Genomic DNA, 20,445 nt, shown 5'->3' with positions numbered 1-20,445 from the left:
AGGATTGCGCTTGCTGAGCGGAGGACGGAGGCGGAGTAGCACGTTCCTGTTCCTGTGATATGAGCGGAGCATGATGAGGTTGAGGCTGCGCAGAACAAGGTAAAGTTCTCGCAAGCTGAGGCTCCTGAGGCGCAAGTCCAGGGTGTAGAGGAGCTTGCCTTGAGGAGGGTTGAGCTCGCTGCAGCGATGGCTGAGCAGACTGACTCATGGACGGGAGAGGTTGTTGTACCTCAACCGAGAGTTGCACCACTGGTGGAGCAGCAAGGGGAGGCGGAGGAAGAGTGGAATAATCCTCCTGATCCCAAAGTAAAGGTTGCCTTAAAGAAGGCTGAGGCTGAACACCACTGGGAACAGCGAACTCAGAAAGTGGCTCAACATCGTACGCCTGGCAGATGGTGCTGCGACCAGGCGGAGCGAGCGCAGGCGGGGCGAGCGCAGGCGGAGCGAGAACAGGCGGAGGGAGTGTAGGCGGAGGCGGAGGTGCAACACTCTCAGCCCGACACTCACGCATCAAGTCCGAAAGCTGTGCTTGCATGGACTGAAGCAGAGTCCACTTGGGATCGGCAGAAACGATAGTAGATTGAGGTAAAGCCTTAACAGTCGAGCTCTGTTGTGGCAGAACCTTACTCCTCTTGGGCGGAGTACAGTCGACAGATGACTGAGGCGAGTCAGAGCTGAGCCAATGACTGCAACCTGGCTGAGCACTCGCGGACTGGACTCTACGTTTAAGCGGTCTCGAGACCTGAGACCAACGTTTCTTCCCTGACAGTTGATCAGCGGACGAGAATAAGACGGGCTCAATCGTCTGCAGGTGGGAGTGACGGTCTTTGGAAGACACGCCCGCAACCACCGAGGATAGTTCTGTGCGCCTAACAAGGCCTGCCGAACCCTTATGCCCTTCGACATTGCTTCTCCCCTGGGCATGGGAGCTTGCAAGAGGTCCCGGACTGGGAGGACGACTGGCTCGCACAGAAAAATCCTCACGCACCACACTGGCACTAACACTAGCACTTGGCACTGCACCGACACTAGCACTCGTCACAGCACTGGCACTAACTCCACCCACTGCACTCTTGACCTTCAGTTCTTTAACTTCGGCCATCAGAGACTTATGGTCACTTACCACTGACTCTACTTTATCTCCTAAAGCCTGAATAGCACGCAAAACAACTGACATATCAGGCGGAGGGCACACAGTAGGTTCGGGGGTAGCCACTACAGGGGTAGGAAAAGGTAGGGGATCATGAGGTGAGGAAAACAGTGAAGAGTGAGAAGAACTCCTCCTAACTCTACCTCTCTCTAACTTAGTTGAATATTTTAAAAGACGGACAAATTCCAATTCCGAAAGTCCGGCGCATTCCTCACATCGATTTTCTAACTGACAGGGCCTGTCCCTACAGTCAGAACAAGCGGTGTGAGGATCTACCGAGGCCTTCGGAATACGCCTATTGCAAGACCTACATCGTCTATGGGAGGGGGCTTGCGAAATGTCAGACATCTTGTAATCCAAAGAGTTAGCCAAAGGGGGTTCCAAAAACAAGCAAAAATCGTTAACCGTTATATCAGGACTATATAAAAGCTATCTAGCTAATATAAGAAGGTTTCCAGTAAAGCGACAGCCGTTAATCTGAGAGAATACTTCACCAAATATCCGTGAATAAACTCGAAGACCATAAGCGTATCCCAGAACGTCTTGCCGGAAGCACGACAGAGGAATAATTGAGGAGGTGTCAACAAGAAGTACTTGAGTACCTGGCCACAGGTGGCGCTGGTAAGTACACCCCCTTCTAGTATTGTGATAGCTGGCGTATCCCTCCATAGAATTCTGTCGGGCAACGGAGTTGACAGCTACATGATTATCGGGTAAGTTTAATATTGAAAAAAATACTGTATTAATAAATGCGCTACAGTAATTTTAGCACATCAAAGTTAGTTACCTTACTTTAAACTTTGCACCTCTTCTGCTTGCTTGATACAAAAGAAGGTGTAGTTGGAAGTGAAAAACAAGTTGTTGGAGGAGGATGACCACGTTGTTAATGAGGACATAGCTTCTATTAGAGATTTCTTGCTGTAACACCTGACGTCAATGGAATTGGTTCTTCATCATCAGGATCAAGTAATGATTCTGTAGCCTTTCCTTTTTTTAATCTTACAAGAAACTGATAAAAAGTTTAAGAATTGAAGAGACAGTGAAAGATGGAAATGGAAGGTTGTTAAAAGGAGAGGAGGCAAGGAAAAGGTGGGCGGAATATTCTGAAAGTTTACTGAATGTTGAGGATAATAGGGAGGCAGATATAATTGCTGTTGCAGGTGTTGAGGTGCCGTGATGGGAGATGAGAACGAGAGAGAGATTACAAGAGAGGAAGTGAGGAGAGCACTAGATGAAACGAGAGTAGGAAAAGCATCTGGTATGGATGGTGTGAGCGCTGAGATGTTGAAGGAAGGGGGTGTGACTGTACTTGAATGGTTGGTGAGATTTTTTAATATTTGTTTTGTGTTGTCAATGGTACCAGTAGATTGGGTTTGTGCGTGTATTGTACCACTATATAAGGAGATGTGCATGAGTGTTGTAATTTCAGGGGTATTAGTTTGTTGAGTGTGGTGGGAAAAGTGTATGGTAGAGTACTGATTAATAGGATTAAGGATAAAACAGAGAATGCAATCTTAGAAGTACAGGGTGGTTTTAGAAGAGGTAGGGGTTGTATGAATCAGAGAAATATTTAGCAAAAGGTAAGCAGGTGTATGTTGCGTTTATGGATCTGGAGAAAGCGTATGATAGAGCTAATAGGGAAGCAATGTGGAATGTGATGAGGTTATATGAAGTTGGTGGAAGGTTGTTGCAAGTAGTGAAAAGTTTCTACAAAGGTAGTAAAGCATGTGTTAAGATAGGAAATGAAGTGAGCGATTGGTTTCCCGTGAGACTGGGGCTGAGACAGGGATGTGTGATGTCACGTGGGCTGAGCCAGGGATGTGTGATGTCGCCGTGGTTGTTTAACTTGTATGTTGATGGAGTGGTGAGAGAGGTGATAGCTCGAGTGCTTGGACGAGGATTGAAACTGGTAGACGAGAATGACCATGAATGGGAAGTAAATCAGTTGTTGTTTGCGGATGATACTGTACTGGTTGCAGACGCGGAAGAGAAGCTTGGCTGATTAGTGACAGAATTAGGAAGGGTGTGTGAGAGAAGGAAGTTGAGAGTTAATGTGGGTAGGAGTAAGGTTATGAGATGTACGAGAAGTGAGGGTGGTGCGAAGTTGAATGTCATGTTGAATGGAGAGTTACTTGAGGAGGTGGATCAGTTTAAGTACTTGGGGTCTGTTGTTGCAGCAAATGGTGGAGTGGAAGCAGATGTACGTCAGGGAGTGAATGAAGGATGCAAAGTGTTGGGGTCAGTTAGGGGAGTAGTAAAAAATAGAGGGTTGGGCATGAATGTAAAGAGAGATCTGTATGAGAAAGTGACTGTACCTACTATGATGTATGGATCGGAGTTGTGGGGAATGAAAGTGACGGAGAGACAGAAATTGAATGTGTAGATGAAATGTCTAAGGAGTATGGCTGGTGTATCTTGAGTAGATAGGGTTAGGAACGAAGTAGTGAGGGTGAAAACGGGTGTAAGAAATGAGTTAGCAGCTAGAGTGGATAGGAATGTGTTGAGGTGGTTTGGCCATGTTGAGAGAATGGAAAATGGCTGAATGCAAGAGTTGATGGGAGAAGTACAAGAGGAAGGCCAAGGTTTGGGTGGATGGATGGAGTGAAGGAAGCTCTGGGTGATAGGAGGATAGATGTGAGAGAGGCAAGAGAGCGTGCTAGAAATAGGAATGAATGGCGAGCGATTGTGACGCAGTTCCGGTAGGCTCTGCTGCTTCCTACGGTGCCTTGGAAGACCGCGGAGGTAGCAGCAGTAGGGTATTCAGCGTTATGAAGCTTCATCTGTGGTGGATAATGGGGGAGGGTGGGCTGTGGCACCCCTAGCAGTACCAGCCAAACTCGGTTGAGTCCCTTGTTTGATGTCGGCTACCCCCCCCCCAAAAAAAAAAAAATTGGGGAAGTGCCTTGGTATATGTATGTATGTCCTATATGGAAGGATTAAATCTTCAACACCATTATAAATTTTTGAAAAATGGTGAGGCGCATCTGAAAGAAACACATATAAAGTGTGAGGCGCGTTGGGGTGAGGCACTAATTGAGACTCGTCTGGTTGATGTGCATCCGGTTGAGGCAGGTAAAAGTGAGGCGCATCTAGATAAGGCTTGTCTTTTTAGCACTCATAAAAGTGCCGCAGGTCTTAGGCAGCCCCCTTGAGCACTTCCACATCTCTTCGGGCATCCTAAAACACAAAAGCAGTCGCACTTGAAGTTGTAAACATGCTGGAAAGAGATGAAGATTGTATTAGAAAAGCTGTCAATATCCCAGTCAGAGAACATCCATCCTCACTGATGGCTGATATCTATAAGTGGTTTGTCAGTGAGCTGTTGCCTTCATGTTATCGGCCGGGTGTTGACACCTCGTTATAATCTTCAACTGCCTCACTACAGTTTCACTATTATCATTCTCCTATGTACAGGACGATGGTTTGTATTTAGTATAGGAACAAAGGCATTTTTAAGTACTGTATAATACAATATAGTGTACCTGGACAAACTTGATTGCTGCAGTTAATTTAGCTTCCTGATTGATGCGACCATCCACAACGTAAAGGACAAGTAAGGGTATATGCTTGTGAAACTGCTGAGGAAGTTTTGTGCCAAGATGATACAGTAGATTACCTACAGGTTTGGTTATATCACCTTTACCCTTGGCCTAAAATGAAAAAATAAACATTCTTATGAGCTGTTTACTAGATTTATTTGATATATTATAAAGAACTAATGTTACAACATACTGTATCATTTAAACATATAAAATGGAGTATATAGCTACCCTTTCCATTTATCATTTAAAATGACAAATTCTTAGATACAGTAATTTGTATTTTTCCCTAACTAATACAAACCTCGAGTTATTTATTAATGGATATTCTTTCGGCGACGCTAGAAAGTAGCCAATTAGACTTTTTGGTGCGAGGTAGCAAACCTACCCAGCAACTGGGTAGGGGGTGGCTAGGGGGTACCAGCCTCCTGTATATAAACTCATGGAGTGGTAAACTAGTCACTTTCTTTGCAGGCAGGACTTATCGGGGGACATGTGACAGTGGGACAATTTGTATAAATAACTTCAGGTTTGTATTAGTTAGGGAAAAATACAAATTATCTACGAATTTGTTATACGTTCACCAAACTAACAAACCTTCCATTATTCATAAATGGATGACTCACCTTTAGGTGGGTGGATAAGTCCAACTACTGGCATAGTCATCGACCCTGGTTTGTTTGGTAAAGTATTAGACTGTAATCGAGGGAATCCTTGCCACCTCGCTTATCAATACAATAGAGAAGGATAGCAGCCTGAGCAAAGTGGATGTGAGATATAGCATATGAGCATCTAGGTAAGAATGTACGAACACACGAAACATACTTTTCCCAATGTTTACCTCGCGGAAAGCATTGGGGACATGCACAAGTATATCATACAGTAAATCATACTAGGCTACCCAAGGGAAATAGTTATTACCTGCATTAGTTGAACTCAACTTGCAGAGGGACTCATAGTACTGTACCTCGAGAGGGAAAGGTGAAAAAACGGAAAAAAGGCCCCCACACACTTTCCTTCATCCTAGGCTTAACCTGAGTAACCAATGCCTTCAACTAACTGCTACCTGTCCAATAAGGAGCCCGAGGTACTTTAAACCCCTTGTTGAGCGGCCACCACAGGGCCGATAGAAAACGTATTGAGTCTCCTGTGGGTCACGTCCTGTAGATAGTGAGCTGTGAACTTAGGTTGAAATTTCCAAACAGCTGGTTATAAAACCTTCAACACGGAGAAGTTGCATTTGAATGCCAGGGATGTACTGATACCCCTGACATCATAAGCTCTAGGTCTGCAAGCCGGAGGATGTTCAGGATTGATAACCCAGTCAATGACCTTGCGTATCAAAGCTGAAACAGGTTTTAGTGATCCTCCTTTTAGTTCTACCCAAGCTAACAAACAACGATGTTGGTTGTGGTTGGGTTGCTGCTGTTCACTTAAGGTAGTACCGCAAGATCCGTACTGGACATAGTAACAACTGATCCGAATAATTGGTTACAGAACGTCGACTCTTAATCTGAAAGCTCCCGAATCTAGGATCTTGAGTCTTTGCAATAAACTCAGGGACGAAACCGAGAATCACTTCTCCCAACCCCTTGAATGGGCGACGTCGTACCAGAAACCATAAAGTTCACTGACTCTTAGCTGACGTTAAGCGAGTAGGAATGACGCCTTCAGAGTGATATTACGATCTGTTGCATGACGTAATGGTTCATAGACTCAAGACGCGAACCATGTTCCAAGGAGGAGGTCTTATCTCCAACTGGAGGCAAGAGATCTCATAACTCTGTACGAGTAAAGAAAGTTCCAACGAACAGGAAAGGTCCACTCCATTCTGTCTAAAGGCCAGACTTAAGGCTGGGCAATATCCTTTCACTGCTGAGACTGAAAGGTGCTTTTCCTCCCAAAGATAAATCAGAAACTCCACTATTACGGGAATAGAGGCATCGAGGGGAGAGATATCCCTCCCATGACACCAACCACAAAACATTGTTTTGCCTGGTACTGTATACCAAAACAGAGGACTGTCGTAAGTGACCGGACATCCATTTCGCAGCTTCTCTGAGAGTTGTCTGCTGTTCATCTGAGTATCTCTACTGCTAGATGGCACAACGAAAAGGTACCGCCTTGTTTGTTTAGGTAAACTACTACTGTGGTACTGTCGCTCATTAATACCACAGAGTGCCCTTCCAGGTACTGGTGGAACTGTTGGAGGGCGAGGAAGGCTGCTATCATCTCTAAGAAATTTATGTGTTGATACCTTTCTGATTCGGACCATTGGCCTGAGATGGTTTGGTGCAGCATATGGGGCCCCCCACCCTTCTTTTGATACATCTGAAAAGAGCATCAATTCCGGGGGAGGAACGAGAAGATCGACCCCTTTGCAGAGGTTTTGGTCTGTTAGCCACCATCTGAGGTCCGTCTGTTCCTGTTGTTCTATGTGGACTAGAAGTTCCCAGGAATCAGTCGACTAATTCCACTGGGACTTGAAACACCACTGGAGGGATCTCATCCTGAGGCGTCCATTGGGAACTAGACGGGCCAGAGAGGATAGATGGCCGAGCAGTTGCAACCAGCTCTGGGCTGGAAGCTCTTCTCATCTGAGGAGGGGCTGTGCTACCTCCCTCAGCCTTTGAATTCTTTCATCTGATGGAAATACTTTGTACCTTTCAGTGTTTATTAACATGCTCAGGTATACCAGTCTTTGCGATGGGAGCAGTTAAGACTTCTCGAGGTTTACCATGATCCTCAGATCTTAGCAAAGCCTTAGATGCTTGTCTCGGTAGCAAAGAAGGGTCGCTGCCTAGTCTGCTAGAATCAACCAATCATCCAGGTATCTTAGGAGAGTATGCTAATTCTATGAGCCCACACTGACACAAGCGAGAAAACTTGTGAACACTTGGGGTACTATGGAAAGAGCGAAGCACATCACCTTGAACCGGTAATGTTTCCGGTTTAGCATGAATCTTAGATACAGTACTTCCTGGAAGACGGATGGATTGGGATCTAGAAGTATGCGTCCTTCAGGTCCACTGTGCACATGAAGTCCTGTGGACTTAGTGCTTGTCTGACCATGTCGGCTGTCTCCATCCTGAACAAGGTTAGACTGACAAACCTGTTCACGGCTGAGAGGTTAATGACTGGTCTCCAGCCTCCAGACACCTTTCTCTCAAGAAAGAGATGACACTAAAAGCCTGGGGACCTGTTGAGGACCTCTTACAGAGCACCCTTCTCCAACATGATTTGGACTTCTGCCCGAAGGGCTAACTCCTTTGCGGATCCCTTCGCATAGGAGTTCGCTGGAACTGGATCCCAAGTTAGTGGAAGGAGAGATAGCGTGATACGGAAGCGATACCCTGAGCGAATCACTTCCGATTGTCCAAAGTTCAGCCGCGTGATGCAGCCACCTTTGCCAGCAGCTATGCAGGCATCCCCCCACAGGTGGTCATATGGAGGATTGCCTGTTCTAGTGGGATCAGCCTCGGCCAGATCCCCTCTTTCCCTTCCCTCTACGGAAGGACTTTTTAGATACCTTGGGAGACTGCTGTTTAGGGTCCATAGGCCTGTTTGTCCGCAGTCTGGGAGCTAGTTTCCTTTGTGGCTGAGGATGGTAAGGCCTTCTGGATGAGGGAGTATCTCTCAGCCACCCGCTCAACTTCCTCCGGATCAAATAGGGAGCTCCTTTCGAAGGGGGAGTTCCCGAGCCTCAAGATCTTGGCCTGAGGGAATTGCCTATAGACCTTCCCTATGACAGTCTCTCTCCTCTTCAGGATGGTGTTGGCCCAAAGGTTCACCATTTGATGGGAGAGAAACTCTATTACCCAGTTGCTGGACAATAGGAAAGTCTCCATAGACTTCCTTGTGGACTCCAGAGACCAGTCATGAGACCGGAATAGTCATCCCACAGATCCCAACCAGAAATCAAGCCACGAAGATGCCTGCATGGCATACTTGGTGACCTTTTCTTGGCTGAGTATCTCAGAGGCCAAGAATGAGACCTGGAAGTCCAATGAGTTTCACGAAGGGCATACCTTTCGGGAGTGCCTCTATGGAGTGGTCTAGAGGCAGCACTGTGTGAGGCTCTTTAATGATCTCATAATACCTCCTCTGTAACCTTCAAGGAGGAGGGGAGGAGTTTGATGGAGGCATTTGAGTGTAGGGAGGAGGAGGAGGAGCCAGTGGCCTGAGCCACTGCCTACTGTCTGACACTCTTCAATCCCTTTAACCAAGGCCAAGCTGCACTAGCCTTCAGAGGTCTCTGGGTGCCAAGGCCAAGCTGCACTAGCCTTCAGAGGTCTCTGGGTGCCATATACCTGAAGGACCGTGTCCTAAACTGGCAGCCCATTGATATTGCGGATGCAGGATAACACCTGCCAGAAGGCGTGTTCAGACTCCTTCCAGAAAGAGAGCAGGCGCTCCCTGGGGGAAGGGGAGGGACCGACTCGCCAGGGTAGTCAGTTCTGTCCCTTGACCAGCAAGGTTGACCTCGAGTAACCACAGCTGCACTGCTACTCAGCCATTTCTCAGTGGGCGGCGGAGGAGCAGCTTTGGGAAGAGATTGGGGGGTAGAAGAAGAAGACCATGTTTTCTTCGACCGCGAAGTCAAAGAATTACGCTTGGACCTCTTCTTCCGTCACCCAAACCACAGACCACACCCTACAACATACACAGGTGTTATTGCGAGTTCACCAGTGGTCCCGGCAAGCCGGACACAGCAGGTGCAAGTCCATCTCCCCAACGGACATGAAGGTGCTGCATGAGCAGCCTTCGGGACCAGGACAAGTATGCAAGGGACGGCAAGCAGCAACACGCAAGCAACTAAAAAGAGAAAGAAAATGATTAATAATGGCAAGTCTAAATATGCAGGAGAGAGCAGCAATATGATCAGCCTCTAGCGAGCCAGAAAACAAAGTGATTGCTCAGCCGAGGTGTATGAGTGAGCGGGGTAGCTGACTACCCCCACCCCCCACCTGCTAACTAGCGGTTGGGGTGGTTATCTCTTGCAAAACTTATCATGGCTTGTCTTTCAGCCGAAAATGTACCCTTAATAAATAGCGTAATGTTTGTATTTGTGTTGGAGTAATTTTCATTTAATAGGTATTGCATCGTTCTTGATGGCGTAAAACTGAAACCACAAAGATAGAACCCGCGATAACTGAGGGCCGACTGTAGTACATTCCTCTTGCCTAGAATGAAGCATGCTGAGAGAGTGATCACATTGCTTTCTGCCCTTCCAGGGTCTTCACTGTGAGGCAACACAGGCGATAGGACATCGTTCCTCCTCTCCCCACTCCCCGTTGGTAGATGTGGTACACCCTGGTGGTGGTGTCGCTCATCAAAACTACTGAGTGAAGAAGAGGGTGAAACTGCTGCAGGGTCAATCACGCCCCTTAAAATTCTAAAACACTGATGTGTTCCCAACATGCTAACGTCAACCAGGTTCCTGAGGCCATGTGTTGGTCTAGATAAGTTCCCACACCTTAGACGATGATACGTGCATGAAGTCTGAATTCAAGAGGAGGGGACTAGAGTTTGAGGATCATCTTGATGCTGGGACCACAAAACAAGGTCCCAATATAAGCTCCTCATGCTCATCCTTCTTTAAGGAATAGACGCTTTAAGGGAGCCAGATGGGCCAGGAACCGAGAGACTACCAGGAACAGATGAGCAACCTATCATAGTCATGAAATTCTGTAGTCTGAGGGAAATACTTTTCTTTAAAGTCGAGCTTTATATCTAATTAGACCAAGTTCTGAGTGTGGGAGAGGTCAGACTTTACCCAGTTTATTAAGGTTTGCCCTTGTGAAACTCCCATCTCTGCCACCTGTGCTTCAGGCCTCCCTTCCACAGGTTGATGGGCAGGAGGAATGATCCCCTAGTGGGAACAACCACGTCTTCCCCCTCTACTTCCTCTGCCAATAGCAACCTTGCAAATGATAGGGCTGCTTTGAGACTTGCTTTAAAGCAGTGGACTGCTCAGAAGCTGTTAACCCTTTTCTATGTCCTTGTCCGTTGACAGGCCGATCTCAGTACCGAGGACACCAAGAGTAAGGGCGAGATGTTACTGCACTATGGAAGAGGGAGTCATGATGACGATGAGTTATGAGCTGAACAAGGCAGAACCCTCCAATGATGAGTTGTGTAAATTGAGCACTACTGTATACTCTTTGGCACCTACCTCAGGAATCTTGAGAAGACCGAGTCCCGCCTTCTCAAATTCTGTTCATCCATTGGTTGGCCAGTTTTATGGGCGAAGGATTTGACTGCCCTCGCTCAAGATAGCAAGGTGTTAAATTCAACAGCATCCCTTGCAGGGCCCTGAGAGTTAGAGGTAACGGAACCAAGAATACCCTTCAGCGGACCTGAAGCCTCAATACCTTTCGAGACCCCGTTCTTCATAAGGGTCTTCAAATCCTTCCACTCCTGGGCCTTGGCCGAGGAGGCAAGGAGAGATGGAAACTCCTTCCAAGGGACTTTCATGGGCCGGAAAGCCTGAGGATGATCCACCAGGACCGACGGAGGCTCCACGAAAGGAGCGGCTGATTCAGTTGTCACAAACTCTACTGTGGACAGTTGGTAATTGTCTGTGAATGAGATCTCGCTTGGAGTCCCCTACTAGTCCTTGAATGATGGGGCACCTGAGGGAGGCTTCTTTTTCCTGTGATCTTTTCTCCTCTTGGTCAGTTTAACTGAGATAATATGAGGTAATTTGTATTTTTCCTAACGATACAAACCTTAGCTATTTAATAGGGACATTACTTTCGGCGAAGTTGAAAGGACGAGCCATTAAAATTTAGCGAGGGTTAACTACCCATCCCGTTAGTTAGCGGCGGAGAGTAGGGGGGGGGGGGGATAGCTTGCTACCCCTCTCACTCTCACACCCCTGTGACTGAGCTCACTTTGCTTGGAGGTAGGACTTTAAGGGGGGAACAGGGTTGGTGGGCAAGTATGCTTAAATGGCTAAGGTTTGTATCGTTAGGAAAAATACAAATTACCTCCGAATTTGTCATTTGTTCCGTAACTGGAATACAAACCAACGCTATTTACTGTAATAAGAGTGACTCACCCATTATGAGAGGGATGTCCCTGCCAATCTGGCTTTTTGGCTTCACCCGGGGTACTGTACTCCCTATTGTGCCGAAATTAGAACGACAATAAGGAGACTCTAACACTTCGCTAAACCTGCTAAGCATGGTCTGGGGCCTACGCAAGCTGTGTGAGGTGCGAAACTAGCAATCTGACTGTCAAGGTAAAGGTTATTCTGAGACTTGCAAGGAATAATCGAGGAGACCGAGACATTCCCAATACCACCTCACAAAGAGTATGGGGACGCAACAATATTGGGACAATGCTGTTGGCATTAGGATACACAGAATTAGGGATTAGTGGTTTACCTGCAGAGGTTTGAGGTCAGCTTGTGCAGAGGACCCAGGAAGCTGATTTCCCCAAGAGAGGGGAGGATGAAGAAAGGGAAAGAGCCAGACTTTCCCTTTCATTCACTCAGATTAAAAACCGGGTAACCAATGCCCTCAACCTTCTGCTACTTGTCCATTAAGGAGCTTGAGGTACTAAACCAGTGTTGTGCATCCATCACAGAACTGATAGAAAACGTATCGAGGTTCCTGTGTGTCACGCCTTGCTGGTAGTGGGCAGTGAACGTAGTAGTTCTTCTTGAAGGCCAGAGACGTAGCTATGCCCCTAACATTGGTGGCTCTGGGATGACGTGCTGGATGAGGATCGGGATTCAGAGCAAGGTCAGTGACACTACGAATCCATGCAGAGATAGTGTTTCTGTGATCCTCATCTTGTTTCTGACTATGCTGACAATCAGTGAGAGTGCTCTGGGCCAAGTTGCTGCTGATCTCTTGAGATAGTTCCTCAAACATTACTGAGCAAGGTAACAGATGATTGGGTCGACAGTTACAGAGTGGAGACTCGTTGGCCGGAAGGAGTCAAATCTAGGATCCAAAACCTGGATTCTGAGTCTAGGCAACAAGCTCAAGGACGAAGCTGAAGCTTAACTCTACCCATCCTCTTGACATCAAACGAAAGACCATGAAGTTTGCTATCTCATTTGGCTGAGGCCAAGGCGAGTAGGAACAGCGTCTTCCAGGTTAGAAGGCAAACTATTGCCTGTCGTAATGGTTCATACGGGAATCCTTCTAGGGACCAAAGAACTCGAACCACGTGCCATGGGGGAGGTCTCACTTCTGACTGAGGACAGGTAAGTTTACAATTACGCATGAGGATAGAAGTTCTTAAGATGAGGAAATGCCCAATCCTTTGTTTAAAGGCAAGACTCAAGGTTGAGTGATAGCCTTTAACCGTTGAAACCGAAAGATGGATTTCCTCCCTCAATATACGAGAAATTCTGCTATTGCTGGAATAGTGGTAGTGAATGGATTAAGACCCCTTCCGCGGCACCAACAACGGAAGACGTTCCACTTCACTTGGTAGAATGAAGTTGATGAGTTTCCCAGCTATCCAGGCATCCCCTTTCGCAACTTGTTGCGAGAAAAAACCTCTCTGAGAGAGGAGATGCTGGATAGTCTCCAAGCATGTGAAGGTGTAGCAAAGCTACTGCCTTGTGGAAAAGTTGACATGCAGTTGTCTGAGTAGATTAAGTTGTGGAGGAAGTTCTCTTAGGGGCTCTGTCAGGAGCAACAGAAGCTCTGGGAACCATTCCGCGTGATGCCATAGCGGAGCTATGAGGGTCATTGAAAGATTGACCAACGTTCTGGTCTTGTTGAGTACTCTTCTCATCAGACAGAATGGTGGGAATGCGTACACGTCAGTGTTATCCCACCGTTGTTGGAATGTATCTTCCCAGAGAGCCTTGGGATCTGAGACTGGGGAGCAGTCCAACGGGGCCTGAAGTTCAGGGCCATTGCGAACAGGTCCACAGTCGGGGAACCCCACAAAGTCAAGATTTTGTTGGCTACCAAATGATCCAAAGACTATTCGGAACCTACTACCTGCAATGTTCAGCTCAGATTGTTGGCGAGCACATTCCTCTTGCCAAGAATGAAGCAAGCTGATAGTAAGACCGAGTAGACTTCTTGTCCATCTCATTTCAGTATCTCTACTGCTAGATGGGATAGGGGGTGGGAAAAAGTACCTCCTTGCTCCTTGATGTAAGCTACTACCGTGGTGTTGTCGCTCATCACCACCAGTGGGTGAGCCACCAGGAACTGGTGGAACTCTTGAAGGGTCAGAAAAACGCCGTTCATCTCCAGTACTGCAGTATTAATGTGAAGGTACTATTCAGACTCTGCCCAAAGATCTGAGGCCGTGGTGAAGCTGCACGTGGGACCCTCACCCTTCTTTTGATGCGTCCAAGAACTGTATCAAATCAGGAGGAGGGACGAGAAGATCCACACCCTTCAGCAGATTCTCGTCTGCCAGTCACCATTCAAGATCCGTCTTTTCCTCTGATCCCGTGGGAATCAGTTTCCGGGGAATCAAAAGCCTGATTCCAATTGGACTTCAAACGCAACTATAGAGAGCAAATCCTGAGGCGACCGATGGGAACTAGACGGGCCAAGGATCATAGATGTCCGAGGAGACATAGCCCCTTCTGAGCTAGGAGATCTTCTCGTTTTAGGAAAGACCTTGTGACTTTAATCAGCCTTGCTATCCTGTCTGAGGGAAGGCTTTATGATGTTTGGTGTCTAATACCATGCCCAGGTATACCAGTCTTTGAGTGGAAAGCAGGGAAGACTTCTCGAGATTACCATGATCCCCCGATCTTGGCAAAGTCTTAGAAGTTTGTCTCAGTACTGAAGAAGGGTTGCCACCGAGTCTGCTAGAATTAGCCAGTCGTCTAGGTAATAAAGGAGACAGATGCCAAACCTGCGAGCTGAAGATGACACAGGGCAAATACTCTTGTGAAGACCTGAGGTGCTGTGGAAAGGCCTAAACACAGCACCTTGAACTGGTATGACTTGTCGATGTTGAAACTCAGATACAGCACTTCCTTAAATCAGATGGATTGGGATCTAGAAGTATGTGTCCTTTACATCCAGTGTACACATGAAGTCCTGTAGACTTATCACTAGACTGACCGAGTCTTCCGTCCCCATACTGAACGAAGTCTTTATGACAAACTTGTACAGAGCTGAGAGATCAGTGACTGGTCTCCAGCCTTCAGACGCCTTTTCCACAAGAAAGAGTCAACTGAAGAAGCCTGGAGAACCATCAAGGACCTCCTGGATAGGGCCTTTCTCCAACCAGGTCTGGACTTCGGCCCCAAGGGCCTGCCCCTTCGCTGATCCCATCGCAAAGGAGCTCATAAACATTGGATTCTTGGTCAGTGGATGGAGAGATGAAAAGAACAGGAGGCAATACCCTGAATGAATCACGGAGATCGTCTAAGGTTCGGCCTTGAGCTACATCCACCTGGTCCCACAGTTTTGTAGACATCCCCCTACTGATGGACAAGGAGGGAGATAACCTCTCCTAGCATTAACGGTTTCTACCGCCACCTCTCCGAAGTATTGCTCCATGATTTGACATGTTGCCTTTCCCGTCCTTGACAGGAAAGGGCTTCTAAGACACTTTCATTTTCAAAACCTCTACCGTTTTAATAGTTGATGGTTTCGTATGGCTGGCCTTGGAAGGGCTGGAGGTCTGTAGGGCCAATCTGTATGGGCCCTAAGAAGGAAGGAAACTGTGTTGGATTTCCTCCAACTCTCCGCAGCCTGCTCGACGTCCCTTGGCTCAAAGAGGAAGAACCCCTCCATGGAGGAGTTTCGGAGCCTAGCGATCCCCTGAGACGGAGGCGAATGTCAGCAAACAGAGGAAACAGGATGGACAGTTTTTTCCGAAGAAGAAGACTGAGGCGGCGAAGAGGTGAAAGGACTTGCCGCCGACCGAAGTATTTAGACCCCTAATGTTGTGGGGTCTGGGCTTTCCTGGAAGGGGGACCCCTACACTACTGTAGGGCCTGACGATCACTTGCCTTAGCCAGAAGGAGATAGTGTTCTTGGAGACTGGCTTCTTCACAGTCCCGAGGAAAATGAACAGACTCTTGATCTCGGGACGAAGTCTAGCTGTCCACTCTAAATACTGCCAAACTGCCCAGACAGGGCACAGCAGGAAGTCCCTCAGGTTGTCCGAGCGAGGGATAGCTGGCACTGAGAACCCTTCAACTTTGGGATCCCAAGCAGCTGGATTCAGAGTCATGGCTACAAAGGAGGGTAAGAATCTGAAGGTAGCTTCTCGCCAGCCCTTCGAGTGCGAGATCTCGTACGACAGGCCATGAATCTCACCTACTCTTTGCTGATGCCAGATCTAAACGAAAGACTGCCTTGAGGGTGAGCTCCTTGTCTAGAATGTCTTTTAGAGGCTCAAATGGAGGTTCTGAAAGCATCTTCAGTACCCTAGCCACATCCCCCTGGGGCACTCTAGCGGCTTGGGGGGAACACGACTGCTCGAAACTCTTGATGAGCGTCGAGATATATCTAGAGGCACCTAGGTCTAGGTCCTTCAGGAGGAAGACTTGGGATGGACGTGCCCACTTTGTCCCTGAGATAGACCAGGAAGTCTGCTATCTCGTGAATGGAGGCCCCTAATGGCCTGATGTTCTTCGAGGAGCACCCCTTAGAAAAGGTAGCCCACTACGCCTGGTACACCTCGACTGACGAACGCCTCAGGTACCCTGACATCCTTGATGCCGTCCTCGACGGAAATCCTTCCTTTCTCAGGAGACGCTCGATAACCTCCACGCGTGAAGGCGGAGGGACAGAGGGTTTTCGTGGAACCTCTGGAAGTGAGGCTGCCAGAGAAGGTCTGGTCTGTCTGGAAGTGGCCCAGGTGGAAGGCGTGCCAGTTCCTTTAGATCCGCGAACCACTCTCTCTCTGCCCACCAGGGCGCTACCAAAGTCACCCACAGGTTGGCCGTCCGTCTCACCCTGTGAGGACCTGTCCGAGCATCCCGAAGGGTGGGAAGTCGTTAACGGCGAGGTTGCCCCAAGGGTGTTGGAAGACGTCCTCGAACGCTGCTGCTCGATCTGGCACAGGAAAACAAAACACGAGGAACTGTGCGTTTAGTCTCGTGGCGAAGAGGTCTATCACCAACGAGCCCCACTTCAGGAAGAGGGTTTTGACCACTTCTGGGTGTAGGGACCTCTCGGGCCCTACCACTTGACCCATCCTGCTGAGGCTGTCGGCCAGGATGTTCCTCTTCCCCGGAGAGAACCTGGCTGAAAAATTGATTTGTTCCACTTCGGCCCATTCTAGGACTCCACCGTGAGACTGCACCGTTCCTCCGACTTCAGTCCTCCTTGCTTTTTCACGTAGGCCACCACCGTGGCGTTGCCGCACACCGGAGCCACGGTGCTTCCCCGGGGTAGATAGACGAACTCTAGGCACGCCCTTTGTACGGTCCTCATCTCCAGCACGTTTATGTGCAGGTTCGTCTCCTCGACTTCCAATTTACCTTTTGCAGTTTTGTCGAGAAGATGGGCACCCCAGACCTCCTTAGTCTCGTCCGTGAACAGGAGCATCTCCAGAGGGTCTGTTGCGAAGGGCATTCCCTTGAGGGTGTTCGTTCTGACGTGCCACCACTCCAGGACTTCCTTCATCTCCGGGGACACCAGGACTATCTTGTGTGGGGAGTCCTATCAATCTTTGCCAGTCCCTGGCTCTCCTGGGCTGGCCCGACAGGAAGGGCCAGAGTATCTGTTTCAGGTTGTCCAGTCTCTCTGCGGAGGGGACGGCCCACGCCATCCGGGAGTCTAGGACCAACCCTAAGTAGGTCATCCTGGTGGAGGGTATCAGCTGGGACTTCTCCAGGTTGATGATGATACTCAAGACATTGCAGAACTGCAGGAGCTTCGCGCCTTGTTCCCTCAGTACTTCCTCTGAGGCTGAAAGCAACAGCCAGTCATCTAGGTACCAAATCTGGCGGACGCCCTGTTCATGCACCCAGTCTGAAACTGTTGCGAAGACCCTCGTGAAGCCATGAGGGCTGTCGACAGTCCGAAGCATAGGGTTTTGAACTGCAACGTTTGGGTACTCTATTTTACCCTTAGGAACTTCCTGCTGGAGGGATGGACAGGGACCTGGAAGTAGACGTCTTTGAGGCCTATGGACCTCATGAAGTCCTCTTCCTTCAAGGCCGCTAGGACCGACTTCGGAGTGTCCATCTCGAAGTCGGTGTTGCACACGAATTTGTTGAGGGCTGAAAGGTCTATGACCGGTCTCCAGACCCTTGTCGCCTCCTCCACCAGGAAGAGCCTGCTGTAGAACCCTGGACCCGGTTTCTTGACTGGTTCTACTGCCCCTTTTGCCACCATTGCCGAGCCTTCTTCCTGCAATGCTGCTACTCTCAAGGGGTCCTTGGGTGCCAACCACTCTGCCTGTTGATCTGGGATCCGAGGTGGAGGTCCGCTAGGAAGGCCAGCCTGTACCCCTCCTTTAGTACTGCTACGGTCCACGGATCCACTCCGTGGTCCCGCCATGCTTGCCAAGATCGTTTGAGGCATCCCCCCACCTGAGGCGTCGGCAGGAGTAGGGGGCCTCCCCTCCTATCTCCTTCGAGAGCCACGGCCTTAACGCCCTCTCCTGGAGCCCGAGTAGGAGGGTCTGAAGGCTAACTGTGGAGTCGATGCTCCCCTACAGGAAGCAAGGCAAGGGAAAGATAAGTGTGCCAACTTCTACATCCGACGGGCGGACGGAGCTGAAGAGGCACTGGGCAAAGGTGGGGGGGGGGGCCACTGAGGCTGGCACTGGAGAGGCAATAGCCCTGTTCTACCCGCCAGGGGGAAAACCACTTTGCCTTCGTCACGGATGGAGCTGTCAGGAACGGGGGTAGCCGTCATGGGTCTACCCCCTCCCGGGGAAATCCGTGGGGTTTAAGTACCCTGCCATGTCAGCGGCCGCCTCCGATGCTTGGATGGGGCTGGCCGGGACGATGGCACGGCTGGCTCCATCATGGATCGAGCCGCCGGGACGGAGGTAGCCGTCATGGGTGTGTCAGCAGCCACCTCCAATGCTTGGATGGGGCTGGCCGGGACGATGGAGCGGCTAGCTCCATCATGGATGGAGCCACCGGGACGGAGGTATCCGTCATGTGTCTACTCCCTCCCGGGGAATCCGTGGGGTGTGAGTACCCTGGTATACCAGCGGTTGATCACGAAGCCTGAATGGAGCTGTCGTGGTACCGGGTATGGATGCCATGCTGCCGGCTCGAGCCAGCGGCTGCCTCCGCTGGACGGATGGAGCTCCTGCGGAGATCCATGGCTTCCCCGTGCTGGCTGGTTGGTTCCTTCGTTCAGGGCAGGCCATCGAAGAATCGGAGGCCGGGACAAGGCTGCCAGTCCGAAGGGGCGACTCTCTCCGCTGGGCGGGAGAAGTCGGAACCTTCGCAGGCTTATGCCTGTCGACCGAGACCTGGTGCGATGACTTCCATCGAATATCGGGTCTGCTGGAGGAGACGTACCGCGAGGATGGCAAAGGAGCTCTAGGGAGCCAGCCAGTGAGGGCCTCTGCTGCACGGGGGTATCTACCATCTACCAACCTGCTGAGGCCCGAGAGTCAGTCCTCATCCGTCGCGGGCTTAGGTTCGTCCAGCCTGTGGTGCCGTCTGATGAGCGCTAGTACTTTTCTGTACGCGGGGGCCTCGTCCGCTGAGGAGGAGCACCCACGACGGGGGGCCCCACCTGGGGTGAAGGCATCCTTTGTCGTGGTACGACTACGGCGGTTCTGGATGGAGGACAGGCATCGCCGCTGGGACGGAGGCCTCCGTCCTGGACTTGTCTCTCCCCATGGAGGACCAAGCTGCTGCGGGCTTCCTCGTGGCTGCTGGTTGTTTTTCACATTCTAGGGGGCCTGTCGAAGTCTTGGAGGCTGGAACATGGCTGCCAGACCGAAGGGGCGACTTTCCGCTGGGCGGAAGGAGTCGGAACCTTCGCGGACTTATGCCGGTCTGCCAGAGCCTGCTGTAGGGGTACTCCGACGGAGAACCTCGCACGTGGGGGAGTCCTGGACCGACGCTCTCGCGGGGGTTCCCGTCGAAGGACGGGCATCGCTGCCGGGACCGGGGGCCTTCGTCCTGGGTCTAACATCTGTTCCGGAGGTTCTCTTATCTGCAGGCTTGCCCGTCAAGGAAAGCCGAGGGCTGCGCTCGTGACGAGCTAGGTGGCCTTTGGAGGTCAGGACTCGGCTGCCAGACCGAAGGGGCGACTCTCTCCGCTGGGCGGATGGAGCCGGAACCTTAGCGGTCTTATGCCTGTCGACTGGAACCTGCCATGACGAGTCCCTCCGTCGGGTGCCGCTGCTGCCGGAGGAGTATCTATCCGGGGAGCTCGTCCTCGGATGCCAACTTGAAGGCCCCGACGCTGCAGCTAGCTCTAGCAGCCTGTCGCGGTGAACCATCGCCCACTCGCTGCTCTTGGGGGAAACCCACGCAATGGGGTCCGACGGCGGGGAAAGCTATTTCTCGGCGGCGCCCTCGGCTGAAGAAGTGACTGAAAAACATGCCAAAGAGGCTGGAGAAGAATTAGGGACATTTTCCCCCCACATGGGGTCATCAGAGGAGACGTGGCCTGCTTGCACCAGGACTCCGTCTACCGTACACACTCCCGCCCCTTCCTAAGGCCCCTCACTTGCCTGGAACGACCCCACTATCCTGAAGATCAGACTCTTGGGGAAGGGCCGCGGGCCTCTTCCCCGCAACGGACTTACATTGTCCCCTACTCTGGGTAGGGAAGGAGGTAGGGAAGCTCTGTCAGACGAGACGTCCGGCGAAGCAAGGGA

At 50.0% G+C, this 20,445-nt stretch overlaps 1 protein-coding gene across 1 annotated transcript in view; it reads right to left on the bottom strand.

The window, feature by feature from the left end:
* Nucleotides 1–20,445, bottom strand: part of GlnRS (Glutaminyl-tRNA synthetase) — a 281,063-nt gene that overhangs the window by 242,225 nt on the left and 18,393 nt on the right. Inside the window, exon 2 of the mRNA XM_068381662.1 lies at nt 4,633–4,800. Coding sequence (XP_068237763.1) covers nt 4,633–4,800 — 168 coding nt within the window. The remainder of the gene's footprint in view (nt 1–4,632; nt 4,801–20,445) is intronic.

The sequence above is a fragment of the Palaemon carinicauda genome, chromosome 10 (assembly GCF_036898095.1).
Source record: "Palaemon carinicauda isolate YSFRI2023 chromosome 10, ASM3689809v2, whole genome shotgun sequence".
Classification (NCBI taxonomy): Eukaryota; Metazoa; Arthropoda; class Malacostraca; order Decapoda; family Palaemonidae; genus Palaemon; species Palaemon carinicauda.
Note: the sequence above shows the minus strand (reverse complement) of the source record. Positions and strands in the feature narration are given on the sequence as shown.